Below are 22,258 nucleotides of genomic sequence, written 5' to 3'. Positions count from 1 at the left end.
ACACAGTAACGCTCACCTTGCTAGCTGTCAACTGCAGTCTCCTGCTCTGGATGTGCAAAGTTTATGCAACATCGTGGATATTTCTTGTCTCAGTTAGAAAATGGAAGAACTTTACAAACCAAAGAGTCGATCATGTCCTCTCGTTTTCTTGCGGATGCTCTCTCCTTACATCCGCAGGGGTTGTGTTGAGGTGTATTTGAGGCATCTTATCCTGACCGCCATTTGCGGGATGTTTCGCAATATTATATGTAAGTGGTACAGAAAGCGGGAAACGCCAACCTGGGAAGCACCGGCGCGGCATAACTGACAGCCATCCATCTAGTTTCTCTTTGCATTTTGGATGATTTTGACACATATCCATACGATCTTGTTGGTGACTAGACATTTGTCGATGCAAGGGAGCCCCGGCAACCTCTTTTCCAACACCCTAACAGGGCATCATATGCCACACATCGGGCGTCCACAAGCCACTCGTCGGTGTACGAATTACAAGCGAATGGTTTTGTCACCTGCGCTGTGTTTCCTTTTCCTTTTTTATTTTCCTTTTTTTTATTTTAATTGGCCGTGCCGTAAAAGGGCCAATAGATCGTTTCGAGCCCGGGAGAACGAACCAGGGAAAATCCACACGGTAGACTATAGGTCAGTCCCTGGTTTGATTTGCTTCCCTTGGACGGCATCAACCAACTGGAAGTGCGGCTGGCTACATGTAAAGTGCACGACAGGATTGACAGACTGACAGATGCCATCTCGAGCCATGTCCTCCAAACATAGGTATCCTGCTGAACTCCGTCAAAGGAGTGGATCGTCGAACGCCACTCAGGATGGTCTAAGTGACGAATTTCTCTTGTCATGACAAGCGAGACAAAGGAACCGAAACTCAAGCCATCGTTTTCCCGTTGTTTGTCACAAGACACCCGCAGCGTCGTATTTCACTTAAACTTTCTCCGACGCGCTATCGCGCCTTTGCGACGCCATCACAGAAAAAGAGTGTGATTTTCGCGTTTCTAATTAAACGGAACCCTGAAAAGGGTTAAAGTATGAGCAAAAACAAAAAGAGCAAAGAAAAAGGTGTCTGGACAAGGGAGGGTTGAAAACGAAAAAGGACTCCGTCGACAAAACGACAGGCTCTAGAGTCGTAGCCGCAATCTCGACCCTGGGCAGCTGTGACCAATCAGATAGTAAGTCCTGACACCCCTGTCAAAACCAGTGGATGCCCAGCCCCCCTTATTTTTTTTGTTCTCCTCTGTCCCCCCATTGACATCTCAGACTTTCAGTTTTACATGCCCTTTTCCTGTATCCGTTTTGCACTTGTCTCCGTTCTTCCACTCGCGGCCCACGCGCGGCAGCCGGGCCTTTGCACTGGACCAAGGCCGGGGCCGTCTGTCGATGCTCACTGGGCCCCTGTAACTTGCAAGGATATGCCGTCTGTCAAATCTGCGCAAAGGGGCGATGGAGGGGAGAGGACGGACCAGGCACGGACCAGAGGAAGCACAAAAATGTGCGCTCTCAGTGGATATCGCCCTCTCTCCCAGGTTTCTCGCGCTCTTCATCCTTTTCGTCCTAGCTCTACCGCGGGTTTGGAACCTGGAACCAGCCCAGCCCAGCCCAGACCCGGTCTTGGCTTGACCAGTTTCTGTGCTCGTCTTTGCCCATTTGAGTACTGTTCTTCACTATCAGGGGACTGAAACAAGACCGTCTGGCAGCCGAGGTGCGATGCGGACCAGAGGCTTGTGTCGCTGGGTAAATGGTCATCAGATACGATGTAGAAGAACCGAACGCTGGCGCGGGAGCGATGGAGTCAAAGGAACAGAATGGGCAGCATCGGGCAGCAAGACGTGCAAAAGATGCAAAAACATGCGAGATATGCAAAACGTACGAGCGAGAACAACAGATGGCAGATGGAATGCCGAGAGCCAAATTGCAGCGGCGCTTGGCGGGCAAGATCATGATAGGGCGCATGCAGCGAGGCCCAGCTGCTCTGATGAAAGCGGGACACACATCATACGACGTGTTGCAACGAGAAGTACTGAATAGGACGCACCAAGCACGGAATACTTAAGTGATAGGGCCCGAACGCGGTCCAATTTGACGATGCACACGCGTTTTGGCGTTTTTATGTATCAGTGCATAGCAGGAAGAAGAGGAAAGGGCGAACAAGGTCCTGCTCTGCGAGATGACGCGCTAAAGCACACCAGCGGCGGATGCTAATACGAGACGACACACTTGGTCTCGGTACAGTCGCTCCTGCCCCGTATGCCGGGGAAGTCTCCCTTGCCTAGCGGCGTCACTAGCGCCTGCCCTCCTAGGTTAACATGGTACAAGAAGGCAAATGGCAAATACGAAGGAAACCCGCGTGAAAGAGGCAAACCAAGTGAGATCAAGAACGAAGAGGACGAGAGAGAGAGTGGAAAAATAGGAAGTCACGATGGAGCCGTCGCCGTTTATTCGTCCGTGAAAGCTTTGGTGCGGGTCTGCCGTTGGACAAAAAAAAAAAAAAAAAAGGAAAGAGCAAAATACAAGAGAAGTCGAAGAAGGAGCGATGGTCGGAAAAGGGGAAAGCGTTCCCTGTAGATGACTACGGGGCCGTGGGAGCTCCCGTCCTAGTCAGGAAATTGCCTTGTCGGCCGCTCCTTCCCTTCCAAGCTCAAAAGCGTGTCTCAGTTTTATGATGGGGGTCGCGTCACAGACCAAAACAGCAGCCACAACCGTCCCCCGTTTGCTCGTTCTTTCGTCACTTCCTCACTGTCCTCAGACAGCTTTTGGCATCCCTCACGTTGTTTCTGTTCGGATCTCCACCGTGACATATTCCGTACTCCGTACTTGCTGAGAACACACCACACCCATTCACCAACAGAGGCCCATCCGCCGATTCCCGTTCTGTCTACGACATACAGCAGGTCTTACTGCTGTAGGATCCCTGATCCCCCGGATACCTGATAGTGAGACAATTGGAGACACAGCAACAAAGCAACAAGAGAGACCAAGGGATCAGAAATCGACAGGGAACGTCAGGCGAGAAACTTGGTCAAGAAACAGGGACCATCCTGACTCGCCGGATCTGATCGTCTGGCAGTCAAGCCCACCTTGACTGTGCCCGTGCCACCAAGGAGCGGAGCCCTTCAGGCGACAAGACGGCTGGCCTCTGATGTTTTGTTTCTTTGGCGTCCTGTCCCCATCCTCACCTTTCAAGGAATGTGTTGCCCTGTACAGAGCATTTCGACAAGCGTTCCTCGAAAACGAACATAGTAAAAGCTCATACTTAGTTGCTTTCTTTGTTCATCGTTTTATTTTATGCGCTCGATGCCCAGGTACAACCCATCGGCACTCCGTCTCAAAGCCAAGGACCAAGACTCCGCCCCCTCGCACTCGATGACCCAAGAAACGCATCGTCAAGCTTGAGACGAATATCTGCCATCGCAGCGAATGTTGTCGAGCCATAGAACCGAGCAATACCCCCACCCGCCGTTGCAACAGAGGCGACCTAGCGCACGAGCCCAGGACCATTGACCACAATCATACCCCACGAGTTGGCAGACGACGACCGTCGCATCTCAGAGAACCAACGTGACTCTCACCTTTTTCACCTGTCACACACACCCTCGCATCCACACACCCACAACCGTCGCAACAGGCCCTCCTTAGTTTCTTGACCCCTGGCTGCGCCCCCCATCTTTGCAGTTACCAACGCCGGCACCCCTTCCGGTCGTCCTCTACGATAATAATAGCGCCAATATTTTGATCCTATCTTGCAGCGAAACGGGCAGAGCAGCGGCCCCTGCGACTTGGTTTTCATCTTTGGAACCATTCTAGTCGTGAGCAGAGGTTTCGCTGCTTCTTGTCCTCTACCTCGCGTTTTGGCTTTGTCTGCCTTCCTGCTCCGAGAACCGCCTTCGAATCGCAACATTCTGTGCTCGTTTTCCGTACATACGAAGTACATACCACAGTGAAGACCCCGACTTCTTGCTCTTTTCGCACGCCTCTCTTCTCCCTTCATATGCAGCCGCTATCCTTCTGGTAGCCCAGTTAGGAAGGAGTTCGGTATTGGATCTTGTTAGTCTTGACTTTCTTTGCTTTTCCACCTCGTCCAGTCTTTTTGTCTCTCCCTGGCTTTCTTCAACTTTTGCTTGATACCCTTTTTTTTTCCGCCTATGGCCTCGTGTTGTCTATTATTCCTATTTATTTTTTAAAAGATTTTTTCTGACTTGACCAACAGGACACTATTACATATCGCCTCTCACCGCCTGCCGTGTCTTGCCCAAATACACACACACCTCGTCGAGAATTCCATGAGACGTCAGCAGCACTCCGCTGGCGTTTGACAACTGCGTCAAAATACTTTGGCGTTCGATTGCGTCTTGCCTGCGTCTTCCTTGGACGAGGCAGCTTGCAGAACGGATTTCAACGGCCCACACTTTCACACGCCCACCCCTCGTCTGCCGCGTCTCTCATAACACTCCCCAGCTGGGCTGGTTTAGAGGCCCAAGACAGAGTCTTTGCCTCCGACTCCAACCCCTTTTAAGGCTGCCCCTTTTCGTTTACATCTCCGTCGCCACCCGATATCATGGACGCTCCTTTATCTGCAAGCTTCGCCAGTAGCACGAGCACGGGTGACCGGTCTCGTCGCCCTTCATATACCCGCGCGTCGTCTCGTTCGAGCACCGGCACCACCTCAGATTCACGCATGTCGGCACACACTGCGGATCGCTCCATGTCGAACCTGGCTCCCTCACCACAGCTGCCTCTGTCGCAGCTGCAACAGCAAACCTCCTCCTTGTCCTCGACACAGCCGAATTCTCACCTCGTCCATCGCTTCCAGGACGGCACAAACAAGAGAGCATCACCAGCACCGAGCACAAGCACTGATATATCAAAGTTCCGGTCCATCAACGAGTCTACCTCGGACCTCAAGTCGACCGATTTGAAACCGTCCGATTTGAAACCGTCCCTGACCGCGACGTCCAGCTATCTCCAAGAGAAGCTTCTGAAAGAACGCAAAGTTGAGAGCGAACGGAGCTCCAGCCGACTTAGCAACGACAAGATGGCTTCGACGCTGGACCTGCGTGGAGGACAAAGCTCGCCAGCTAGAGCGCCGTTCGACATCAGCCGACCCAAGTCCAGCATGGGCCACCTCGATGGTGGCAAGAAGAAGTCTGGTGTTGGCTTGAAGGAGATGGAACAGGTATGTACAGCACCAGCACCACAGAGCTATTTGGTTATGGTCACGGCTACGGATCTACCAGGCACCCACATCCATGCATTCATCTAACTCTCTAGACTTTGACGACTCTACACAAGCAAAATTTCGACCTCAAGCTCGAGCTGTACCACCGCCGTGAGAAGCAGACCGCCCTCGAAGAGCAATGCGGAAGCCTGGAGACAGAAAAGCGCGAGCTGGAAGAGATCAATGACAAGCTCATGTCTGAGCTTGAAATGCGCGACAAGGCCGTTGAGGAGGCTGTTGCTATGATTGTGTCCCTGGAGGCTCGCCTGGAAGAACTCCTTCAGGAGCGCCAGATGATGCAGCAAGCTGAGAAGGAGCAGTTCTTTGCGACCGACGCCCGGCTAAGGAGCGCCCTCTCGTCTGCACTACACGAGACGACAAACGGCACAGCGGGTACTGAATCTGTCACATCGTTTGACGAAACCCCAAAACCCATGACGAAGGCGGACGACGATCAACGCACCATCAACCGCATGCCGAGCTTCGTGTCTGAGCGCAGCGAGCTTACGGAGAACCTGCGCAACGTGTATCTCGGCACACGTGCCGGCAGCCTGGTCAGCCTGCCCCGCATGTCCGAAGACAATATGGACGTTGATCTGCGGGACGGCATTAACCGCATCGCGAGCCCGAGCCTCAGTGTCCTGAGCGAAAGCTCCTTTCTCAGCATATACGGCAAGACGAAAGACATCCCCACACAAGTCACATCAGCACCATCGGAGCCACGCCCCATGTCGCCTGTCGCCTGCGTGCCCGACATCCCTCGCAGCATGCTGGACGCCGGCTTGAAAGTCGAAGACTCGAATGGAACTGCTGCAGCTGCAGTGGCACACGCCCTTGCATCGGCGGCGCCGCCGCCTGCATCTTCCACTGCAACTACCAATCGACCAGTATCTCGGGCGCAGACACAGAACTCATCGACACCGACTAAGAAGCGGTCGAGTTCGAGCAACCGCAACCCTCACCTGAATGCCAACCAAAACGCCGCCGCGTTCAACTCGCTGACTGATTTCCTCGGAACCAACTCGCCACTTCGGCAGCTGGAGAAAATGGATATCTCTCTCCAGGCGATGAACGACGCATCCCGTCCAGCCAGCCAGCACGGCCGCGCCGAGATCGAGTCTCTGGCCCGCCACCTCCGCGAGCACGAGCTCGGCAAGTCCTATGCCCGGCAGGAGAAGAAGGACGCTCTGCGCAGAGTGCGCACCGACGCACCATTTTCGCGTGACCCGCATAATCTGCCGCCAACCCCCGACACGATCTCGACGTCAACCCTCCGCCGGTACAAGAACTCTAATGACACTCTGTGCCTCCAGGACAGGGACGGTGCCAACGAGCGCAGCTACCTCGCCATGTCCGAAGCCAACACGTCACGGTCCAGCAGCGGCGAGAAGCGCATCTCGGCTCTAGAATCCTTTGTCGACAGCATCCCCGCCATGCACCCGCCGTCGACTTCGGCCTTCAACAGCCGCCGCCACGAGATTGGTGGCCGCAGCACATACTTTGACAGCCAACTGCATATCCCGCCGCGTCCCCGGTCCGCAGATGAGACGACGATTTCACATCACGGTCGGGGCAGCGTCTGGGGCGACTCGGAGAGTTCCGACGATGACATGGATATTGATGGCAACGACTCGGCGTCCCTGCACGACTACTGGCTGCGCGAAAGCCTGCGCCCCACGGGTCAGGCCCCGGCACCATCGACGAGTCGCAGCCGCCGGGGTGGCCGCATTTCGCCCGATCTGTTTAGTTTCCCCACGACATCCAACGGCTGGGCCACGACGGCCATGTTTGGTTCACTGAGCGGCCAGGGCTACCAGGGCTACCAGGGCTCTGCACCCCTGGCCCAAACTCTGGACGCCCTTGGCGCCTCCCTTCCTACGCCCGCGGCCGGCCTCTTTGGCTCCGACGGTCTCCTGGCATCGCCTCTTCCCTACGGTATGAACATGAATGGCATCTCGTCCGGTCCGCCGCCACCGCCGCATCGGCGCTCCAGCTTGCATGCCCACACCGGTTCTACACACGGTTCGCGCCGCGGGTCACTGCACGGTACCGCGCCCGGGACACCGTCTCTTGGTACACCCGGTCTGGCCAACAACAAGAACCGTCGTTCGCCTACGCGGCCCGAAACCACGACCAGTAAAGACGACATGAGCCCGAGCAAGGAACACGACGGCCAGAGTCAACCGCCTACGCCGTCCGCACCTGCCCCGGCCACCCAGCAGGAACAGATGACCGTAGCAAAGCAGCGCCACTACCCGCCCACATCGGGGTCCAACTCGAATGCCACACGCAGTCGTGTGATGAGCCTGTTCCGACGGTCGGGCTCGCACGAGCCAAGTTCGGCGGCTACAGCGGCTCTGACATCGTCGGCTACAGTGCCCGCCACGGCGACACCGACGGAGCCGACGGCCGCGCCCGCGATTGGAATGCCGTCGCGGGTGCGCCGCAACGAGCTGGACGAGGACCATGCCGGTGGTCCCGGTGGCGCCAGTGCGACGCCTCCGCCGATTTTGCGCAACCCGCGTCCTGTGCGCGGCGGCGGCGGGGAGCCTGGTGATAAAGATGAATCGGCGGCGGTGGTAAAGGACGTCGCGATGCCCGTGTCGGCGCCGCAGGCCCCCGAGGCTGCGCCCACCGCAGCGGCTACGGCGACACCGCTGCCGCAGGAAGTGCGCAAGAAGTGGCTGGGTCGGGTGACGGGCCTGCGCAACCGGGCGGGCTAGCGGTCTCGCGCCGGGAGCAAGACAGTCAGAGGCAATTGAAGGCGAGCTGTCGTGTACAGCCTGATGATTGGCTCGTCTGTGGTGGTTATTTTACTTCTTTGTGTTTTCCTTGACATTTCTGTTATTTCACAACCTCTTGCATTTGGCCCACGGTGTTTCGCGATTGGATTTGGGTGGTGTCTGTTGTTTGTATGCCTTTTCTTTGCACTGCAATGGTTTTTGTTACATGGCGTCTTTTTGTCAATCGGATAGGAGGACAATGGGATAACAGGTTTGCGGATTGTTCATTTCACACGAGATTGTTTTTCAAAATGGGAAGTTTGGGAAAAAAAAATCAACGGCCAGAAGAATTGGGCTCTGCGTCGAATCTTTTACATTGCGTCATCCATACATGGGGGAGCACTGCAGAAATTGACACATTATTTTACACGAAAATCACTTTGCGTCGTGACACATTATGCGAGTAAAGTCAACCGTGACAAAATGCTTAGGTGTTGTCGTTTGCGCCGGCCAATGGGACTGCCGCATTCTTGGTTCTTTACAGAACGTGGCCCGTTTGCCGTTCCACGCTTGATCATCAAAAGACACACATTGCTGCACAGCAGCCCTCTTTTTTTCTTACATGTCAACATGGCGGAACCAATACGAAGGCGACCGCGGCAGCGGACAGCAGAGGCAGAGGCAGAACTAAACGACGCCCACAGCCGCATGAGTGGCGATCCACCAGCAGCAGATGCGCCAAACATACCGCCTTCCATGACAACCGCGTCGTCCTCGTTTTTCGCCGTGCCCACGGCTGTTCTCAGCGGTGTCGGTCTGCCTCCATTTGGCGGCATCGTAGGACGGTGGATCTACAGCCGTGTTGCTCGCCATGTGCGATATGGCCCGGCCAGGCAATGCCTGCAGTGTGTCCTCACCGCCAAGGACGGCCTCCTCGTCCACGTCTGGGCGGTCCTCCAAGCGTCCGTCTTTCGCGGCCATGCGGCCACCGCTGGCGTCCCCTACCTTCTCGCCGCCGTCGTCCTCAACCATGCGCGCCGCACGCTCTTCTTCGGCCACCCCGCCGCCGGCTTCTTTGTCCGCCCGCAGCCCGACGACGACTGGCGCCTCTTGCTGGCCCGACCGGACGTGTTTGTGGACGATGTTGTCAAGGCAGTGGAGCGCGGAGCGTACCTCCAGGCGGTCGTGTGGAAGGGTGTCTGGGACGCGTTGGGCGCGGCGATGGCCATTGCGGCGACGGCGAACGAGAACGCGCCGCGGTGGCTCCCCTTGATCCAGTCGAAGAACAAAGCCGTCGCGCGCACACTGGCCCACCGTGCCAAGGACATTGCTGCCACGTTGTTCACGGTCTGGCTCTTTTCCAGCTTCGAGTACGCCGTGGCTCAGGCGTCAACGACACTGGCGGTTGGGTATGCAGTGTGGACGATGCTGCGGGTTCCCGGCAAGGGCGGTCCAGATCGATTGGCGAGACTTCTTTTCGGGGGCTGTCTTAGTGCTGAAGCCTCGATTCTCCTTTTTTGCTGGCTGCAGATGGTTGTGTACCCCGTGGCGGGCCTGGCGCCACTCGTCGTGAGGAGTGTATCCCGTCCCTTGCAACGACTGGGCATTTTGCTGGCACTTGCTTTTGCCTTCGTCGCCATGGACACCGTGGTGCGCTACCGCAGCCGACTGTACATTTCCATTGAGACGAGCGGGCTGTTTGTATTTCTGGGCTATGTAGGCATTTCTGCAATCATGGTGGGTGCCAATAGGATGGGAAGGAGGACAACAGGCGAGACAGACCAGGGAGGAAATAAGCATAAAAAATGACAGGAGACTCTGTCTCACAAAATAAAACAGGCAATAGAACGCAACACGTCATTCCCGTCCTGATCTTCTGTCGAGCGTCTGATGGCTTCCACCGCCTCATGCAAGATGAGATTGATAAAAAGGAGATGGGGCGAGATAATATGAGAAACGGAGACGTCATGACACAGAGCTGGGTGCCACCTTGCTCGTGCCAATGATGGATCTTGGTGCTTGTAAAGACGTCATGTCAGATCGTGGAAGATTCGAAATATTGTGCTGAGTGTAGACTGCCTATTAGTAGAATACGGTGTCGGTGTGCAGTATGTCAGTTTTGCACGTGCTATGTAGAATGAGGCATGTTAATTCACGGGATCCCTGTTTAAAGGAAAAGCGTTCAACTGTTTGGCTTTGTGTTTTGTTCGGGTGAACAAACCATATCCGTGGGCCCATTTCCGTTCCAAATAAGCAAGACACATGACGTGCAAAAAGTAAGGAATAAAATAGAAACATTTCCCAGTAAATGTCTACGTAGACCCCCTTTACTGGCAAGCCAGAACAGCGACGTAGAGCTGGCCACGTTTCTGCTGTAGAGAGCCTTGGCCTCGCTTACACTGCCCACGCCCTGTGATTGGCTGACGCCACCAACGTACACGATGTCAACACCGTGCTGATATGAAATGCAAAATTCAAAGCAGATGCACAGCGTACGCCGAGATCGACTCGTAAAATAGCCTCACACACCGCTCTACCCTTACTCACACTCGTTTTACGAAGCTTCCATTGCGTTTTGCTGTCACTTGATGCGTACATATGGCCAGCGTTGTTGCTCTGGCCATGACTGATGTGCCCTTGAACAAGAGTAGAATCGTGTATAAGTAAGAGGCCACTCGCCCTCCATGGCCGACTTTTTCATTTCTCTTCTCTCACTCTTTCATAACTTCCAAGTTCTTTGATCTAAACAATTTGGAACAAAATAATAACAACTCAGAGTCTCCTGTCGCTTAATCTCGGCAGGCAACTTTCAAAAGTTTCAACAGAGCTTATATAGCCACCTTTGGCCAGCTCTTGACTCTGTCTCCAATATGAGCTGCTTCAAGGTCTACTACGACGACTTGTCTGTCGACGAGATCGTCACCATGGTCAATGACGACGATCTGCCGGACACGGTCCTGCGTCGCAAGTGCCGCATTTGTGCACACGTTCATATGCGTGTCGACCGTCTGCGTGCCTGTTTCTGGGAGAAAACGCAAAAGGCCGTCAACTGTGCCCTTCGTCTGGTCGGGAAGAAAGCTCTTCCTCATCACAAGGCCAGTAGCCACGGCCACGGCGTGCCGGCCAGCGAGCTCTTTACGCCGCAGATGCTGGTCGCCGGGGCCGATGAACTGGCTCTGACGCGGGCGCCGACGGGCATGTCGACCATTTCAGTGTCGTCGCTCCAGTCGCTGACACCGTCGCGTCTGGCAGCAGCTGCGGCGGCCAGCGGCTCCAGCGAGTCGGACGTGCTCGATGACTATCTGGATGCCGTCTGGTTGACACAGCCGCCGCGGTTGACGGACGTGGACCACCCGCTGTTCTCTGTGAACATGGTGACGTACATCCAGCAGATGCAGAAGGAGGGGCGTTTCTAGGTGTGCGGAAAAAAAAGAAAGAAAACGAAAAAAAAGAAAAGAAAACGCACAACCCTTCTAACCCTACCAAAGGCTGGTTGACTAAATCATCACGATGGCCGACTGACTTACATCTGATGTAAGTCAGCCTTCCGTCAACCAATCAGAGTACACCACCACAACAATGTTGGTGCATTCTTGCTTAGAGGCTTCCCCTCATATGCCACACTCTACACAAAGACCAAGAAGTCGATGCTTGGTCCAGTCCGACATTGGCTTCGGCCGGGTGGTACCTTTGTCTACAAGACCAATTGTCTGAAAAGACATCAGAGAAACACCCAGCCACTAGCCAATGTCGGACGTCGTGGAAACAGATCACCTGTTCAGATGAGGGGAACTGTTAGCTTTGGGTGTCGTCTGGTCGTCTCTTCTCGTTGTATTTTCTCGCCTCTTCTCTTTTGAATCAAACAATCAATTGAATCAAGAATCGAGAATCGAGTAACATCATCGACGAGTACAATCATCGAGAACGAGTGCAAATCATCTCACCATGGACCAGACGACCCCCACAATGAGCAAGATGCAGATGCGCGCCAAGGCCAAGCTGGAGGCCGTCATGCAGGGCCGCGGGCCCAACACAAGCATGAAAAACCGCATCGGCACGACGCGGCACCCGTCCATTTCGGACGGTAGCCCGGCCAGCGGTGCGGGCATTGCCAATGCCGTGTCGCACCCGCCGCGGCGGCCGTCGACGGGCGGCATGCTGAAGCGGATCAATTCGCAGCCGGCGTATTGAGTCCGGGGAGGAATCCTGGGACGCAAGGCGCGAGGCGCGGCGCCTGGAAGGCAAGATTGAACCGGACAGGGTGTGGAATGACGTCGTTATTGCAACTTAAATTGGAAACTGTTTTTGTTACCTTGTCTGTATCTGCAAAAATTAATGACAACCAAAAGGAAAACTTGATCATTTGGCATCGTGACGTGCTCATAAGTATACTGTAAACCAGACAAGTTTCACGACGTAGTATCAATCACCGTGCATTAATCATTCCTTTCTGCCTGAGGAGCCTGTCCCGTCGACTCACACGTACAAAATGCTGGACCCGGCCCCTGGTGAGGAGGCCAGTTGAGCGGCGTTGAGAAGGCAGTTGCTCGTCATGTCTGATCTGTCAACGATACAAACTGCAAACCCGGTGATTACGTTTAAGTAGTAGTGGCAGAAGGTCACACAATAAAATACTGGAAGGAATCCCGAACACAATTTATCTCGCTTTTGTATTATATCTACCAGATGTACCATTTTATCGAAATGCGATGGAATATGTTTTGAGCCACAGTTCGCCGTGCATGACCTCCTCAAAAGCGCAGGTCCCAGCCAATCTTGGGGCCAAGCTCCGGCAGACCGTCCGCCACGCTCTGCACGTCCTTGTCGCCACGGCCGCTGAGGCACACTACAATGTCCTCGTCCGGCTTCATCGTCTTGGCCAGCTCCAGCGCGCCGTAGATGCCGTGTGCCGACTCGAGCGCCGGGATGATGCCCTCGAGCTCGCTCAGCAGCTTGAAGCCCAGGAACGCCTGCGCGTCGGTGGCGGCCACAAACTGCGCGCGGCCGCTGTCCTTCCACTGGGCCAGCTCGGGGCCCACGCCGGGGTAGTCGAGGCCCGCCGACACCGAGTGCGTGTCCTGGATCTGGCCGTTGTGGTCCTGCAGCACGTAGGTGCGCACGCCGTGCAGCACGCCGAGCGAGCCGCCGCCGAGCGTGGCCGCGTGGCGCGGCGTGTCGACACCGTCGCCGCCGGCCTCGACGCCGAGCAGCTTGACGGAGGGGTCGTCGGAGAAGGGGTAGAACATGCCGACGGCGTTGGAGCCGCCGCCGACGCAGGCGACGACGGCGTCGGGCAGCTTGCCGCGCAGGGCCTGGAACTGCGCCTTGGTCTCGTTGCCAATGACCGACTGGAAGGTGCGCACGATGCGCGGGAACGGGTGCGGGCCAATGGCGGAGCCGATGATGTAGTGGGTGTCCTCGAGGTGCACGACCCAGGCGCGCAGCGCCTCGTTGACGGCGTCGCGCAGCGTCTGCGAGCCGGCCTCGACCGCCACGACCTTGGCGCCCAGCAGCCGCATGCGGAACACGTTGAGCGCCTGGCGGCGCACGTCCTCGGCGCCCATGTACACGGTGCACTCCATGCCAAACTTGGCGCACACCGTGGCCGTGGCCACGCCGTGCTGGCCGGCGCCCGTCTCGGCAATGATCTTGGTCTTGCCCAGGCGGCGCGCCAGCAGCAGCTGGCCCAGCGCGTTGTTGATCTTGTGGCTGCCCGTGTGGTTGAGGTCTTCGCGCTTGAGCCAGATGCTGGCGCCGCCGGCGTGCTGCGTGAGGCGCTCCGCCTTGTGCAGGTGGCCCGGGCGGCCCATGTACTCGTAGTACGAGCGGTACTCCTTCCAGAACGACTCGTCGTTGAGAATCTGGTGGAAGCCGTCCTCGAGCTGTGACAGGCAGTCCATCAGCGACTCGGGCACGTACTGCCCGCCAAACTCGCCGAACCGGTCGGGCATCTTGTCGTGCAGCGCCGCCAGCTGCGCCACGAGGTTGCTGTCGAGCTCCTGGGCCGTCTTCTCGTCCTTGACGGGCGCGGCGACCTCGGGCGCGGCGACCGTCTTGGCCGCGTCGGCGGCGGGCGACGGGACAGCGGCCGCCTTGGGGGGCTGTGCCTCGTGGCTGCCGTGGATCAGGTAGCGGCAGTACGCCTCGACGGCCTTGTACGGGTCCGTGGCCGTCGCGGGCGTCGTCGCGTTGCGCAGCGTGGTCACAATCTGGCTGCCCACCACGACGCCGTCGGCAATCGCCGCCACCGACTGGTAGTGCTCGTGCGTCGAGATGCCGAAGCCGACGGCCGCCGGGCGCCCGCCGCTGTACTTGTTGACGCGGGCCAGCAGCTCCGGCAGGTGTGCGTTGAGCGTGCCGCTGGCGCCCGTCACGCCCTGGCGCGACACCACGTAGATGAACGAGTCCGCCAGCTGGCACAGGATGCGCATGCGCGCGTCCGACGTCGCCGGCGCAATCAGGGGCACGTACGACAGCCCGCCGCTGCTGACCAGCTTGCGGAACGACACGGCCTCCTCGGGCGGCAGGTCCACCACAATGAAGCCGTTGACGCCCGACTGCTTGCTGTCGCGCACCAGCGCCTCCTCGCCGTACGCCCGCAGCGGGTTGTAGTAGCCCATGAGCAGCACGGGCGCTCTCAGGCCCTTGGCGCGCGCATCCGCCACCATCTTGAGCGTCATCGTCAGGGTCACGTTGTTGACCAGGGCCTGTGTGTTGGCCGTCTGGATCGTCGGTCCGTCGGCAATGGGGTCGGTGAAGGGCACGCCGAGCTCGAGAACGTCGGCGCCGCCGCACTCGAGCCCAAGCAGGATGTCGACGGTGTCCTCGGCACGGGGGTAGCCGGCCGTGACATAGGTGACGAGTGCGGGCTGGGGGTTATCGTTAGCATTGGCTGGCTGATGGCTAGGAGAGGTTGCCACATACCCGGCTCTCGGCCTTACACCGCCGGAAGGTCTCCTTGATAGCCTCCATGATATGGCGTGTGAGTGTATGTGCGTGCAGGAGTGGTAGTGGTTTGCTGATGGGGATAGAGCCTGGCAGTATCGGGAGTCGATGCGACGAGGGGGCGACAGTCCGGTTTATGTATCTTCGACGCGACGTCGACGAGACGATGCGAAAGATGCAGCAATTGGTCCTTCGATTGCTCAATTGGGCACTCCGCCAACGCGTGCAAGAATCTCCGATGTTCTCGTGAGTCACGGTGCAACGCAAATGGTGATTACCAAAGTCCGTCGTTGCGAAGCGGTTCCTTTTGGTGACGGTTGATCTGCAATTTCGTTGCCTCGATTTCCCCCAGACGGCAGTCTCGAACTTTTTTGCCCACCCTTCCCATTTGCGCCGTTTTCGCAGTGATTCGGAAGACAAGCCAATTCGCACGGTCTAATGCGCACTATTCTGGCTTAGAAACAGTGCCCCGCACCGTGGCCCGTACCCGCCCCTCCTTCCATATTCTTACCAGGCTCGTTAGCGTGGGCGACGTCCTTTGTCGGAGTTGCTCCTTCCATCGCCGCTTTTATCTTATCGTACCTGCAGCTACTCTGAAACACGGTCGGAGTTCAGGCGGCCCCACAGCAGGTAGGCCCTGCCCTGGCATTTGTGGACCTGTGGACCTGTGGACGTACATTTTACAACGCACATCGTCCCCTCCACATCTCTCATAAGAGTCTCAGCCTCGCATATGACCGGTAAGAGTGTCGATCCCGAGCCTCGTCGGGCAATATGTGTAGTATTATGAAAGTTTTGATCACTTGTCGTGGCTAACTCACCACAGTAGCTCCAAACGGTTCATGGTAATAACGTCACTCGTCACGTGTGTCTGTGTCACACTAATCCGTCGAGCGAAGTATTGTAATAGCAGGAGCGTCCGCAGCGGTCGTGCCTGCCTGATTCGACAAAGTGCATTAGATAAGTATGAGTGAAAATTTCGACAAATTTGAACAAGTTTGAACTTTTTAACCTTATTTTCTCCTGACTTCCAATCATTCTATTCTCGCCAGTTGCTTCCCCATGCTCCCCTACGCTCACTATCCACCATGTCGACAACCAAGAGCGAGATCCTTGCCCTTGTGGCAGAGCTCTTCGATCGGGACCCCAAAGTGGCAATCCAGATCGGTGAAAAAGCTAACAATCTAGTTCATTCAATTGACAAAGAAACGGCCGAAACCGTGAACGAGCGCAAAGAGCTGTATCGCACGGCGTTCAAGCACGTCTTCGTTGATACCGCGTTTTCACCAACCGCTTCCACGCTGGCTCTTTTTTTGGTCTGCCCCATCGAGCAGCTTCGGGATATTGTCTACAAAGTGACGCAAAATGACACATTGACGACGTTTGCCGTGCGGCATATGGCCGGTTCGGCCATCACTGTTTTGCGATCTTGTAGGTGATCTTGCCATTCATGGTTACCGTTTGGCGTAGCGTTATTTACTTGTTTTAAACAGATTTTCCCATTTCCAGTTATTTTCGTTTGTACTGACCGACACAGTTCTTGCTAAATCCAAGACGCCTGGCAATTCCACTCCTGGAACTCCAACACCAAGTATTCCCAGAATGCCCAATCAGCGAAGTCCAAAAACCACAAAGTTTGCTCCCGCTTCGGCAGGAAGTACACCTCCGCCGGGATCAAAGCCAACCGTGTCGTCACCGTTGGTTGCCACACCCATGGTGACCTCTGCAGAACCTAGTGTGCCTGCAAAGAGAGACGTTAGTGACAGGACGACCTCTCAACTGTCCCTTGGGGAGCCGTCGAGGAAACGACCAAGGTCTAGTTCTAGTTCTCCGGTTCTATCCACCCCAGCCGCTTCCGAGAAAGCTACAGGGCAGCCTCCAGTCCCATCCAGACCATCGGGACAGATTTTGCCACAATCATCTACCGATCCAAAGCAGAAAATGAGACGGCAGTCAGCAACCATCGCTACATATCGGCGAGACGACCACGTATGTGTCCTGTCTGGTTACGGTTATCCCGATGGAGCACACATATTTCCCTTCTCGGCTTCTAAAGTCAACAAGACACGCAGTGACATGTGGTCATTGCTAACCATTTTTTGGGGCCCCGCTGCAACGGACGAGTGGGTGGCAATTTGTGAAAACGACAACATGAGCGAATCCCCGCGGAATATGATATGCCTGTCAAAGCACCTGCACGCCCTATGGGGAGCGGCACGCTTCGGCCTCAAGCCACTCCGCGATCCCCAGGCAGTCGAGCGGAATGAAGTGTGGGTGCAGTTCCACTGGCTTGCCCAAGGCCTACTGCGGCCCAGTGAGGAGGTCGGCTCAGACGCCATGGACCGGCTGGGCGAGTACGGCATGGACCCGACCTTTGTCGACGCCGGTTCGGACTCTAAAATCGACAGGCGAGGCCGTAACGGCACCTTGGCGCACCAGGAGAGTGGACAGCGGATTGAGACTGGCCAGGTTTTTGTGATCAAAGCCGACGATCCTGAGTTGCTGCCGTCCTTGGAGATACTTGAACTCCAGTGGGCCCTCGTTCGTCTCGCAGCCTTATCCGGTGCTGCTGACGTATACTGCGACCATTACAGCGACGATCATGATGCGGTGAGCCTGATTGCCGACGCAGAAGGCTACTACGAGCGCATTTTTGACACCGGTCTAGAGCGGCAGAGCCAGTCTGATTATGCAGACACTGAGGATGGCGCATATGATGCTGACGCCGTCGCTGACACTGACGTCACGTTGCTGGATCTGGACGAGTCAAATTGCGCGTTTGAGGAAGAACCAGACATCTAGCAGAAGTCTTTGTCTCACACTGCAGCCGGGGTTGCGAGTAGCTTAGCGGGCTGCTAACACTGAAACTGACTACTGGGGACATCCAGGTGTGCAACGCCTGGGTCCTCTTCTGGGATTGGGTTTCCTTTATTTTTTCTTTTTCTTTTCCCTTCGTTGTTTCGTTCTATGCTTCCTTTTTCCGTCCTTGTGACTCTACGCGTTGTTGATATGGGCCGTACCGGAAAGTTACGGGTCACACATGCCGCAACTCCCCTGAGAGCAGGGGATCTCATTTAGGTGAGAAGTCTTGTAAAGAACTTTGAAGAATAACACAGTATAGCTTGAAGATTGCGGCCTCGGACGGAGGACTTAATGTATTTTCCATTTTTATAAAAGATATTAATGACGTAGAGTTACAAGTCTAACATTAACGAGAGTGAGGACGGCTTCCTGGGGACGAGTTACGTGAAATTCTGACATATTTATTGGGCTTTATGTGTGTATTCGTTTTGTTTGTTACGCACCTGTATGGTGCACGCACGCCCGCCCTCACTACATTTTCGTCCTTCGCCATCGCAATAGACTCTCCATCCTCCATTGCCACTAATTGTTGCACAGCTTTTGCGACGATGCCCAACTGCACAGTTTTGTGCCAACACACCCACAACATTTGCAGACCTAACGGCATGTCAGTATCTCCGTGTGGTCTTTTCGATCGTTGTGGCAGAGAGAGGGAAGGGACACCGACCTTCCTCGCCTTGTCGGCCTTGTCTTTGCCTTCGATGCAGTTGAGCGTCTGCTGGCCGCGGAAGCCAAACTCGTTGTAGCAGGCGTTGGGGTTGATGACGTCGGCGCAGTCCGTGCTGGCGGCGAGGTCGGCTGGACAGGCAGGGACGGTTTGAGCCATGGCTGTGGCGGACAGCGAGAGGCACACGGCCGCAGTGTAGAGAGAAGGGAGCTTCATCTTGGGCGCGGTCGTGGTGACGTGCAGTGTCGTGATGGGAAGGACGTCAAGGGGCGTGACGCGATGTTGGGGATGCGAGATGCCTTTCCCGCGTCCGTGATTGATATATATCCAAGAGCCGCCAGGTATCTGTGGTGGAGACGTCCTTGCATTCTAGATTAGGAAACGGAGGTGCGTGGAGACTGTCAGAAATAGCAGCAGACTGTCTCTGAGTCGTGGTCGGATAGTGCCCAGCAAATTAGACGACACAAGTGGTTGACGGGCCTATTTACTCTCCCTGCCAACAGCAGGTAGTCATGTTAATGCGCGACTCTCGAATGTCATATTTAGGCGAATGTGTGGATTCGAGGTGCCGAACTATGCGGTGTCCGCCAGTCACACCAGTGCCGCCTGGGGAAAATACTCCGTAGTGTCGTCCCGGTATTATCCATATTGCACGCCCGGATGGAAGATGTCGACTACGCACTCCACGCGAATGTTTGGACGTGGTCAGATTGGATTATATTGTCTTGGATGTAAAGGCTGTAGGTCGGCAGTCCACGGTAGTCCACGGCAGTCGCCCCACAGCCTGTAGTGTCTCGTCAAGTTGCGTTGTCTTCTCTCTTGCAACACACTCTTGGCAGAGCCAATATAGAAGCACTTGGATACACGTCTGCGTGAAATTCACCACCACCCTGGTCAGATGGTCGGCAGTTGCCAGCTGCTGATTTTGGCAGCCTGACCTGCCGATGCCCAGAATCATAAGTACGGAGGGCTGGACTTGTTTTGTCCCAAGATGTCGTCCGTTCCGTCTTCCCATCCTCGGCGTATCCACACCGCAAACGCAACAACTACGTCGACTCCCTGTCTCATACTCCCACCACCATGAAGAGCGCTCTGCTGACCGCTCTTGCCTGGACGGCGCCGGCGTCGGCGCTGATCCGCTTCGGCTGCTCGAGCCTGACGGTGCAGCGCATCGACCCGCTCGTCAACCCGGGCATGAGCCCGTCGAGCCACCTGCACCAGGTCATTGGCGGCAACTCGTTCAACGTGACCATGGACGTGGCGACGCACGACCTGGCGGCGCAGTCGACGTGCACGACGTGCTCGTTTTCCGAGGACTTTTCCAACTACTGGACGGCGACGCTCTTCTTCAAGGCGCGCAACGGGTCGTACACGCAGGTCAAGCGGATGCCGCAGTCGGGGTTCGAGGGCACGACGGGCGGCGGCATGGTGATCTACTACATGTCGGACGCGCTCTTTGACAACGGGCAGAAGTCGAGCGTGACGGCCTTCAAGAAGGGGTTCCGCATGCTGGTGGGCGACGCGTCGTTCCACACGCGGACGCAGGCGCAAAAGTTCCGCCAGCTGACGTTTACGTGCATGGCGGACGCGAGCTCGCGCGCGCCCGAGACGCTCGGCTTTCCGGCGACGCCGTGCAAGGCGGGCATCATGGCCAACCACCTCTTCCCGACGTGCTGGAACGGCAAGGACCTGGACTCGCCCAACCACCAGGACCACGTGGCCTACCCGGTGAGCGGCACGTTTGAGAGCGGCGGCCCTTGCCCGGCGTCGCACCCGGTCAAGCTGCCGCAGCTGATGCTCGAGACGGTCTGGGACACGCGGCCGTTCAACGCCAAGGAGCTGTGGCCCGCGGACGGCAGCCAGCCGTTTGTGTGGAGCAACGGCGACAAGACGGGCTACGGGTCGCACGCCGACTACATGTTTGGGTGGAAGGACAACTCGCTGCAAAAGGCCATGGACGCGCACGCGTACGTGACCGGGTCCGGGCTCAAGACGCAGACCATTGCGCAGCAGAACAAGTGCTCGGTCAAGGACATGGTCAACGAGAAGCTGGACGGCTGGCTGTCGGAGCTGCCGGGCGGCATGACGGCGGGCATGTAGTGGGACTGCTGTGTCTCCTCAACTGCTTTTTTTACTTTGTTGTAGTCGTTGTCACATGTATTTCTCACTCTTTTATGTGGTTAATCTCGGGGACGCAATCAGTATGGTGATATTCTGTTATTATACATGAGACTGAGTAGAGATATGCAATACGTATACAAGGCCATCGTCGTCGTCTACTCCTCGTACTCTGGCGGCTGGGTGAATCCGTCCTCGGGCAAGGCATCTGCGCCTGTGCCCGGACCGTTAAATAGCAGCACCAGCAGAAACAGGCGCGACCACACCAGGAAGCGGATGGTCGTGTCCACCAGCCACACGCCCCAGGCCGTCGCGGGCGACAGGATGCGCAGCAAGCCGGGCATGAGCTTCTGGGCCTTGTCGACGTGCGGGCGCATGTCGGCCTCGTAGGCGGCCAGTGCGGTCTCCACGTCGTCGGCGTGTTGCGCCAGAGAGGCGGCCAGATGGTATGCGCCCAAGAGTGCCAGGGTCGTGCCCATCCCCGAGAGATGCGATGCACAGTGGGCCGCATCGCCGAGCAGGACAACACGCCCACGGTGCCACGTCGCCATCTTGACCTGCGCCACCATGCTGTAGTAAAAGTCGTCGGAGGCCATCATTTCCCGTACGAGTCGCGGCGCCTGCCAGCCGGCGTCGGCAAAGTAGTCCCGAATCAGCTCTTTTTGGGCGGCCACCACCGCCTTGCCGTGGCCTTGTGCCGCCTTGGCCAGTCTCTCGTCCGTTTCGTTGACGACGGTCAGCAAGGCCGTCGACCGGTGGTTCTGCCTTTCCGGACGGATCGACAGCAGGCGTCGGCCGTGGGTGTGGTAGCAGCGGCGGTAGTCGCCGTCGCCGGCGGCTGCGTCCTGCGGCAGACTGAAGAAGCCAGCGTACATGTGGAGCGGACGCACACAGTCTGCCTCGTGGTCCGGGCCCCAGACCATGGATCGCGTGGAACTCAGCAGGCCGTCGGCGCCCACAACCAGGTCAAATGTGCGCTTGGTCCCGGCTCTGGCAAAGTGCACCGTCACCGTGTTGGTCGTATGGTCCTGTTCAATGCCGTCCAGGTGGTCGCCAAAGATGTACTCCACCGCATTGGTGTCGGCGATGGTCGTACTCCGTTTCCACAGAATCTGCGCCATGCGCCCCCGCAATATTTCAATGTCGCTCGTCGGATTGTGCCGCCCCGTGTCGCCGTCGCTGGCGCCGCCCAGCTGCGCCCAGACGTGGCCAGCCGACGTCACCCACTGCACGCCGGCCTCGCCCGTCGTCGATGCCTTGACGGCTTTCTCGATGCCCAGTTTTCGGAGCAGTGCGGCACCGACGCCGCGGACGTCGACATTCTGGCCTTTGTTGCGGACAGCTGGGGCACGCTCGAGGACGGTTATGCGCGGTCGTTGTCCGGGAGGAAAGGGTGCCATCTGAAGAAAACTCGCCAGTGCGGGACCGGCGACGCTGCAGCCGACGATGAGAATACTGAGGGGCATGATGTGTGAATAGGGGTTCGGTTATAGCTTTGGAACTCAACTATTCTGATTAAATAGCATATTTTTTGGTTTCCTCGTCTGCATTAAATACAAAGGCAATTACAACAGTCGGCCAGAAGATGTGCCTGCGGCGACGTCGTCTTACACGATGGTAGTGGTTCTGCGGTCTTAAAAGCCGAGCGGCCAATAATAGCCATCCATTCTGCAGGGAGCCCCTCGTACCGGCGTTTAAGATCGCTTCCACGTCCGTTCACGT

The 22,258-nt window shown here is 56.6% G+C and overlaps 10 protein-coding genes across 10 annotated transcripts; 7 read left to right on the top strand and 3 right to left on the bottom strand.

Moving 5' to 3' along the window:
• Positions 1 to 4,561: 4,561 nt before the first annotated feature.
• Positions 4,562 to 7,944, top strand: SPBR_00110 (uncharacterized protein; the record flags this gene model as incomplete). The annotated part of the gene is made up of 2 exons (XM_040758430.1): positions 4,562 to 5,179; positions 5,275 to 7,944. The coding sequence occupies 2 exons, from the start codon at positions 4,562 to 4,564 to the stop codon at positions 7,942 to 7,944; spliced, it is 3,288 nt and encodes a 1,095-aa protein (XP_040618000.1).
• Positions 7,945 to 8,574: 630 nt separating this feature from the next.
• On the top strand, positions 8,575 to 9,753 carry SPBR_00735 (uncharacterized protein; the record flags this gene model as incomplete). Its single annotated transcript, XM_040759054.1, has 1 exon — positions 8,575 to 9,753. One exon carries the CDS (start codon positions 8,575 to 8,577, stop codon positions 9,751 to 9,753), a length of 1,179 nt encoding a protein of 392 aa, XP_040617999.1.
• A 1,061-nt stretch (positions 9,754 to 10,814) lies between these two features.
• SPBR_01059 (uncharacterized protein) lies at positions 10,815 to 11,360 on the top strand (the record flags this gene model as incomplete). Its single annotated transcript, XM_040759378.1, has 1 exon — positions 10,815 to 11,360. One exon carries the CDS (start codon positions 10,815 to 10,817, stop codon positions 11,358 to 11,360), a length of 546 nt encoding a protein of 181 aa, XP_040617998.1.
• Positions 11,361 to 11,889: 529 nt separating this feature from the next.
• SPBR_01160 (uncharacterized protein) lies at positions 11,890 to 12,135 on the top strand (the record flags this gene model as incomplete). Its single annotated transcript, XM_040759476.1, has 1 exon — positions 11,890 to 12,135. The coding sequence occupies one exon, from the start codon at positions 11,890 to 11,892 to the stop codon at positions 12,133 to 12,135; it is 246 nt and encodes an 81-aa protein (XP_040617997.1).
• A 560-nt stretch (positions 12,136 to 12,695) lies between these two features.
• On the bottom strand, positions 12,696 to 14,916 carry SPBR_00291 (tryptophan synthase; the record flags this gene model as incomplete). Its single annotated transcript, XM_040758610.1, has 2 exons — positions 12,696 to 14,813; positions 14,869 to 14,916. The coding sequence occupies 2 exons, from the start codon at positions 14,914 to 14,916 to the stop codon at positions 12,696 to 12,698; spliced, it is 2,166 nt and encodes a 721-aa protein (XP_040617996.1).
• Positions 14,917 to 15,977: 1,061 nt separating this feature from the next.
• SPBR_01128 (uncharacterized protein) lies at positions 15,978 to 16,328 on the top strand (the record flags this gene model as incomplete). Its single annotated transcript, XM_040759446.1, has 1 exon — positions 15,978 to 16,328. The coding sequence occupies one exon, from the start codon at positions 15,978 to 15,980 to the stop codon at positions 16,326 to 16,328; it is 351 nt and encodes a 116-aa protein (XP_040617995.1).
• A 712-nt stretch (positions 16,329 to 17,040) lies between these two features.
• Positions 17,041 to 17,691, top strand: SPBR_01016 (uncharacterized protein; the record flags this gene model as incomplete). Its single annotated transcript, XM_040759335.1, has 1 exon — positions 17,041 to 17,691. One exon carries the CDS (start codon positions 17,041 to 17,043, stop codon positions 17,689 to 17,691), a length of 651 nt encoding a protein of 216 aa, XP_040617994.1.
• Positions 17,692 to 18,186: 495 nt separating this feature from the next.
• Positions 18,187 to 18,634, bottom strand: SPBR_01102 (uncharacterized protein; the record flags this gene model as incomplete). Its single annotated transcript, XM_040759420.1, has 2 exons — positions 18,187 to 18,194; positions 18,415 to 18,634. The coding sequence occupies 2 exons, from the start codon at positions 18,632 to 18,634 to the stop codon at positions 18,187 to 18,189; spliced, it is 228 nt and encodes a 75-aa protein (XP_040617993.1).
• Positions 18,635 to 19,498: 864 nt separating this feature from the next.
• Positions 19,499 to 20,518, top strand: SPBR_00825 (uncharacterized protein; the record flags this gene model as incomplete). The annotated part of the gene is made up of 1 exon (XM_040759144.1): positions 19,499 to 20,518. One exon carries the CDS (start codon positions 19,499 to 19,501, stop codon positions 20,516 to 20,518), a length of 1,020 nt encoding a protein of 339 aa, XP_040617992.1.
• A 176-nt stretch (positions 20,519 to 20,694) lies between these two features.
• On the bottom strand, positions 20,695 to 22,002 carry SPBR_00657 (uncharacterized protein; the record flags this gene model as incomplete). The annotated part of the gene is made up of 1 exon (XM_040758976.1): positions 20,695 to 22,002. The coding sequence occupies one exon, from the start codon at positions 22,000 to 22,002 to the stop codon at positions 20,695 to 20,697; it is 1,308 nt and encodes a 435-aa protein (XP_040617991.1).
• Between the last annotated feature and the right edge of the window lie 256 nt (positions 22,003 to 22,258).

Source organism: Sporothrix brasiliensis (genome assembly GCF_000820605.1).
Source record: "Sporothrix brasiliensis 5110 chromosome Unknown Cont19, whole genome shotgun sequence".
Classification (NCBI taxonomy): domain Eukaryota; kingdom Fungi; phylum Ascomycota; class Sordariomycetes; order Ophiostomatales; family Ophiostomataceae; genus Sporothrix; species Sporothrix brasiliensis.
This window is presented reverse-complemented; position numbering and strand designations above follow the sequence as displayed.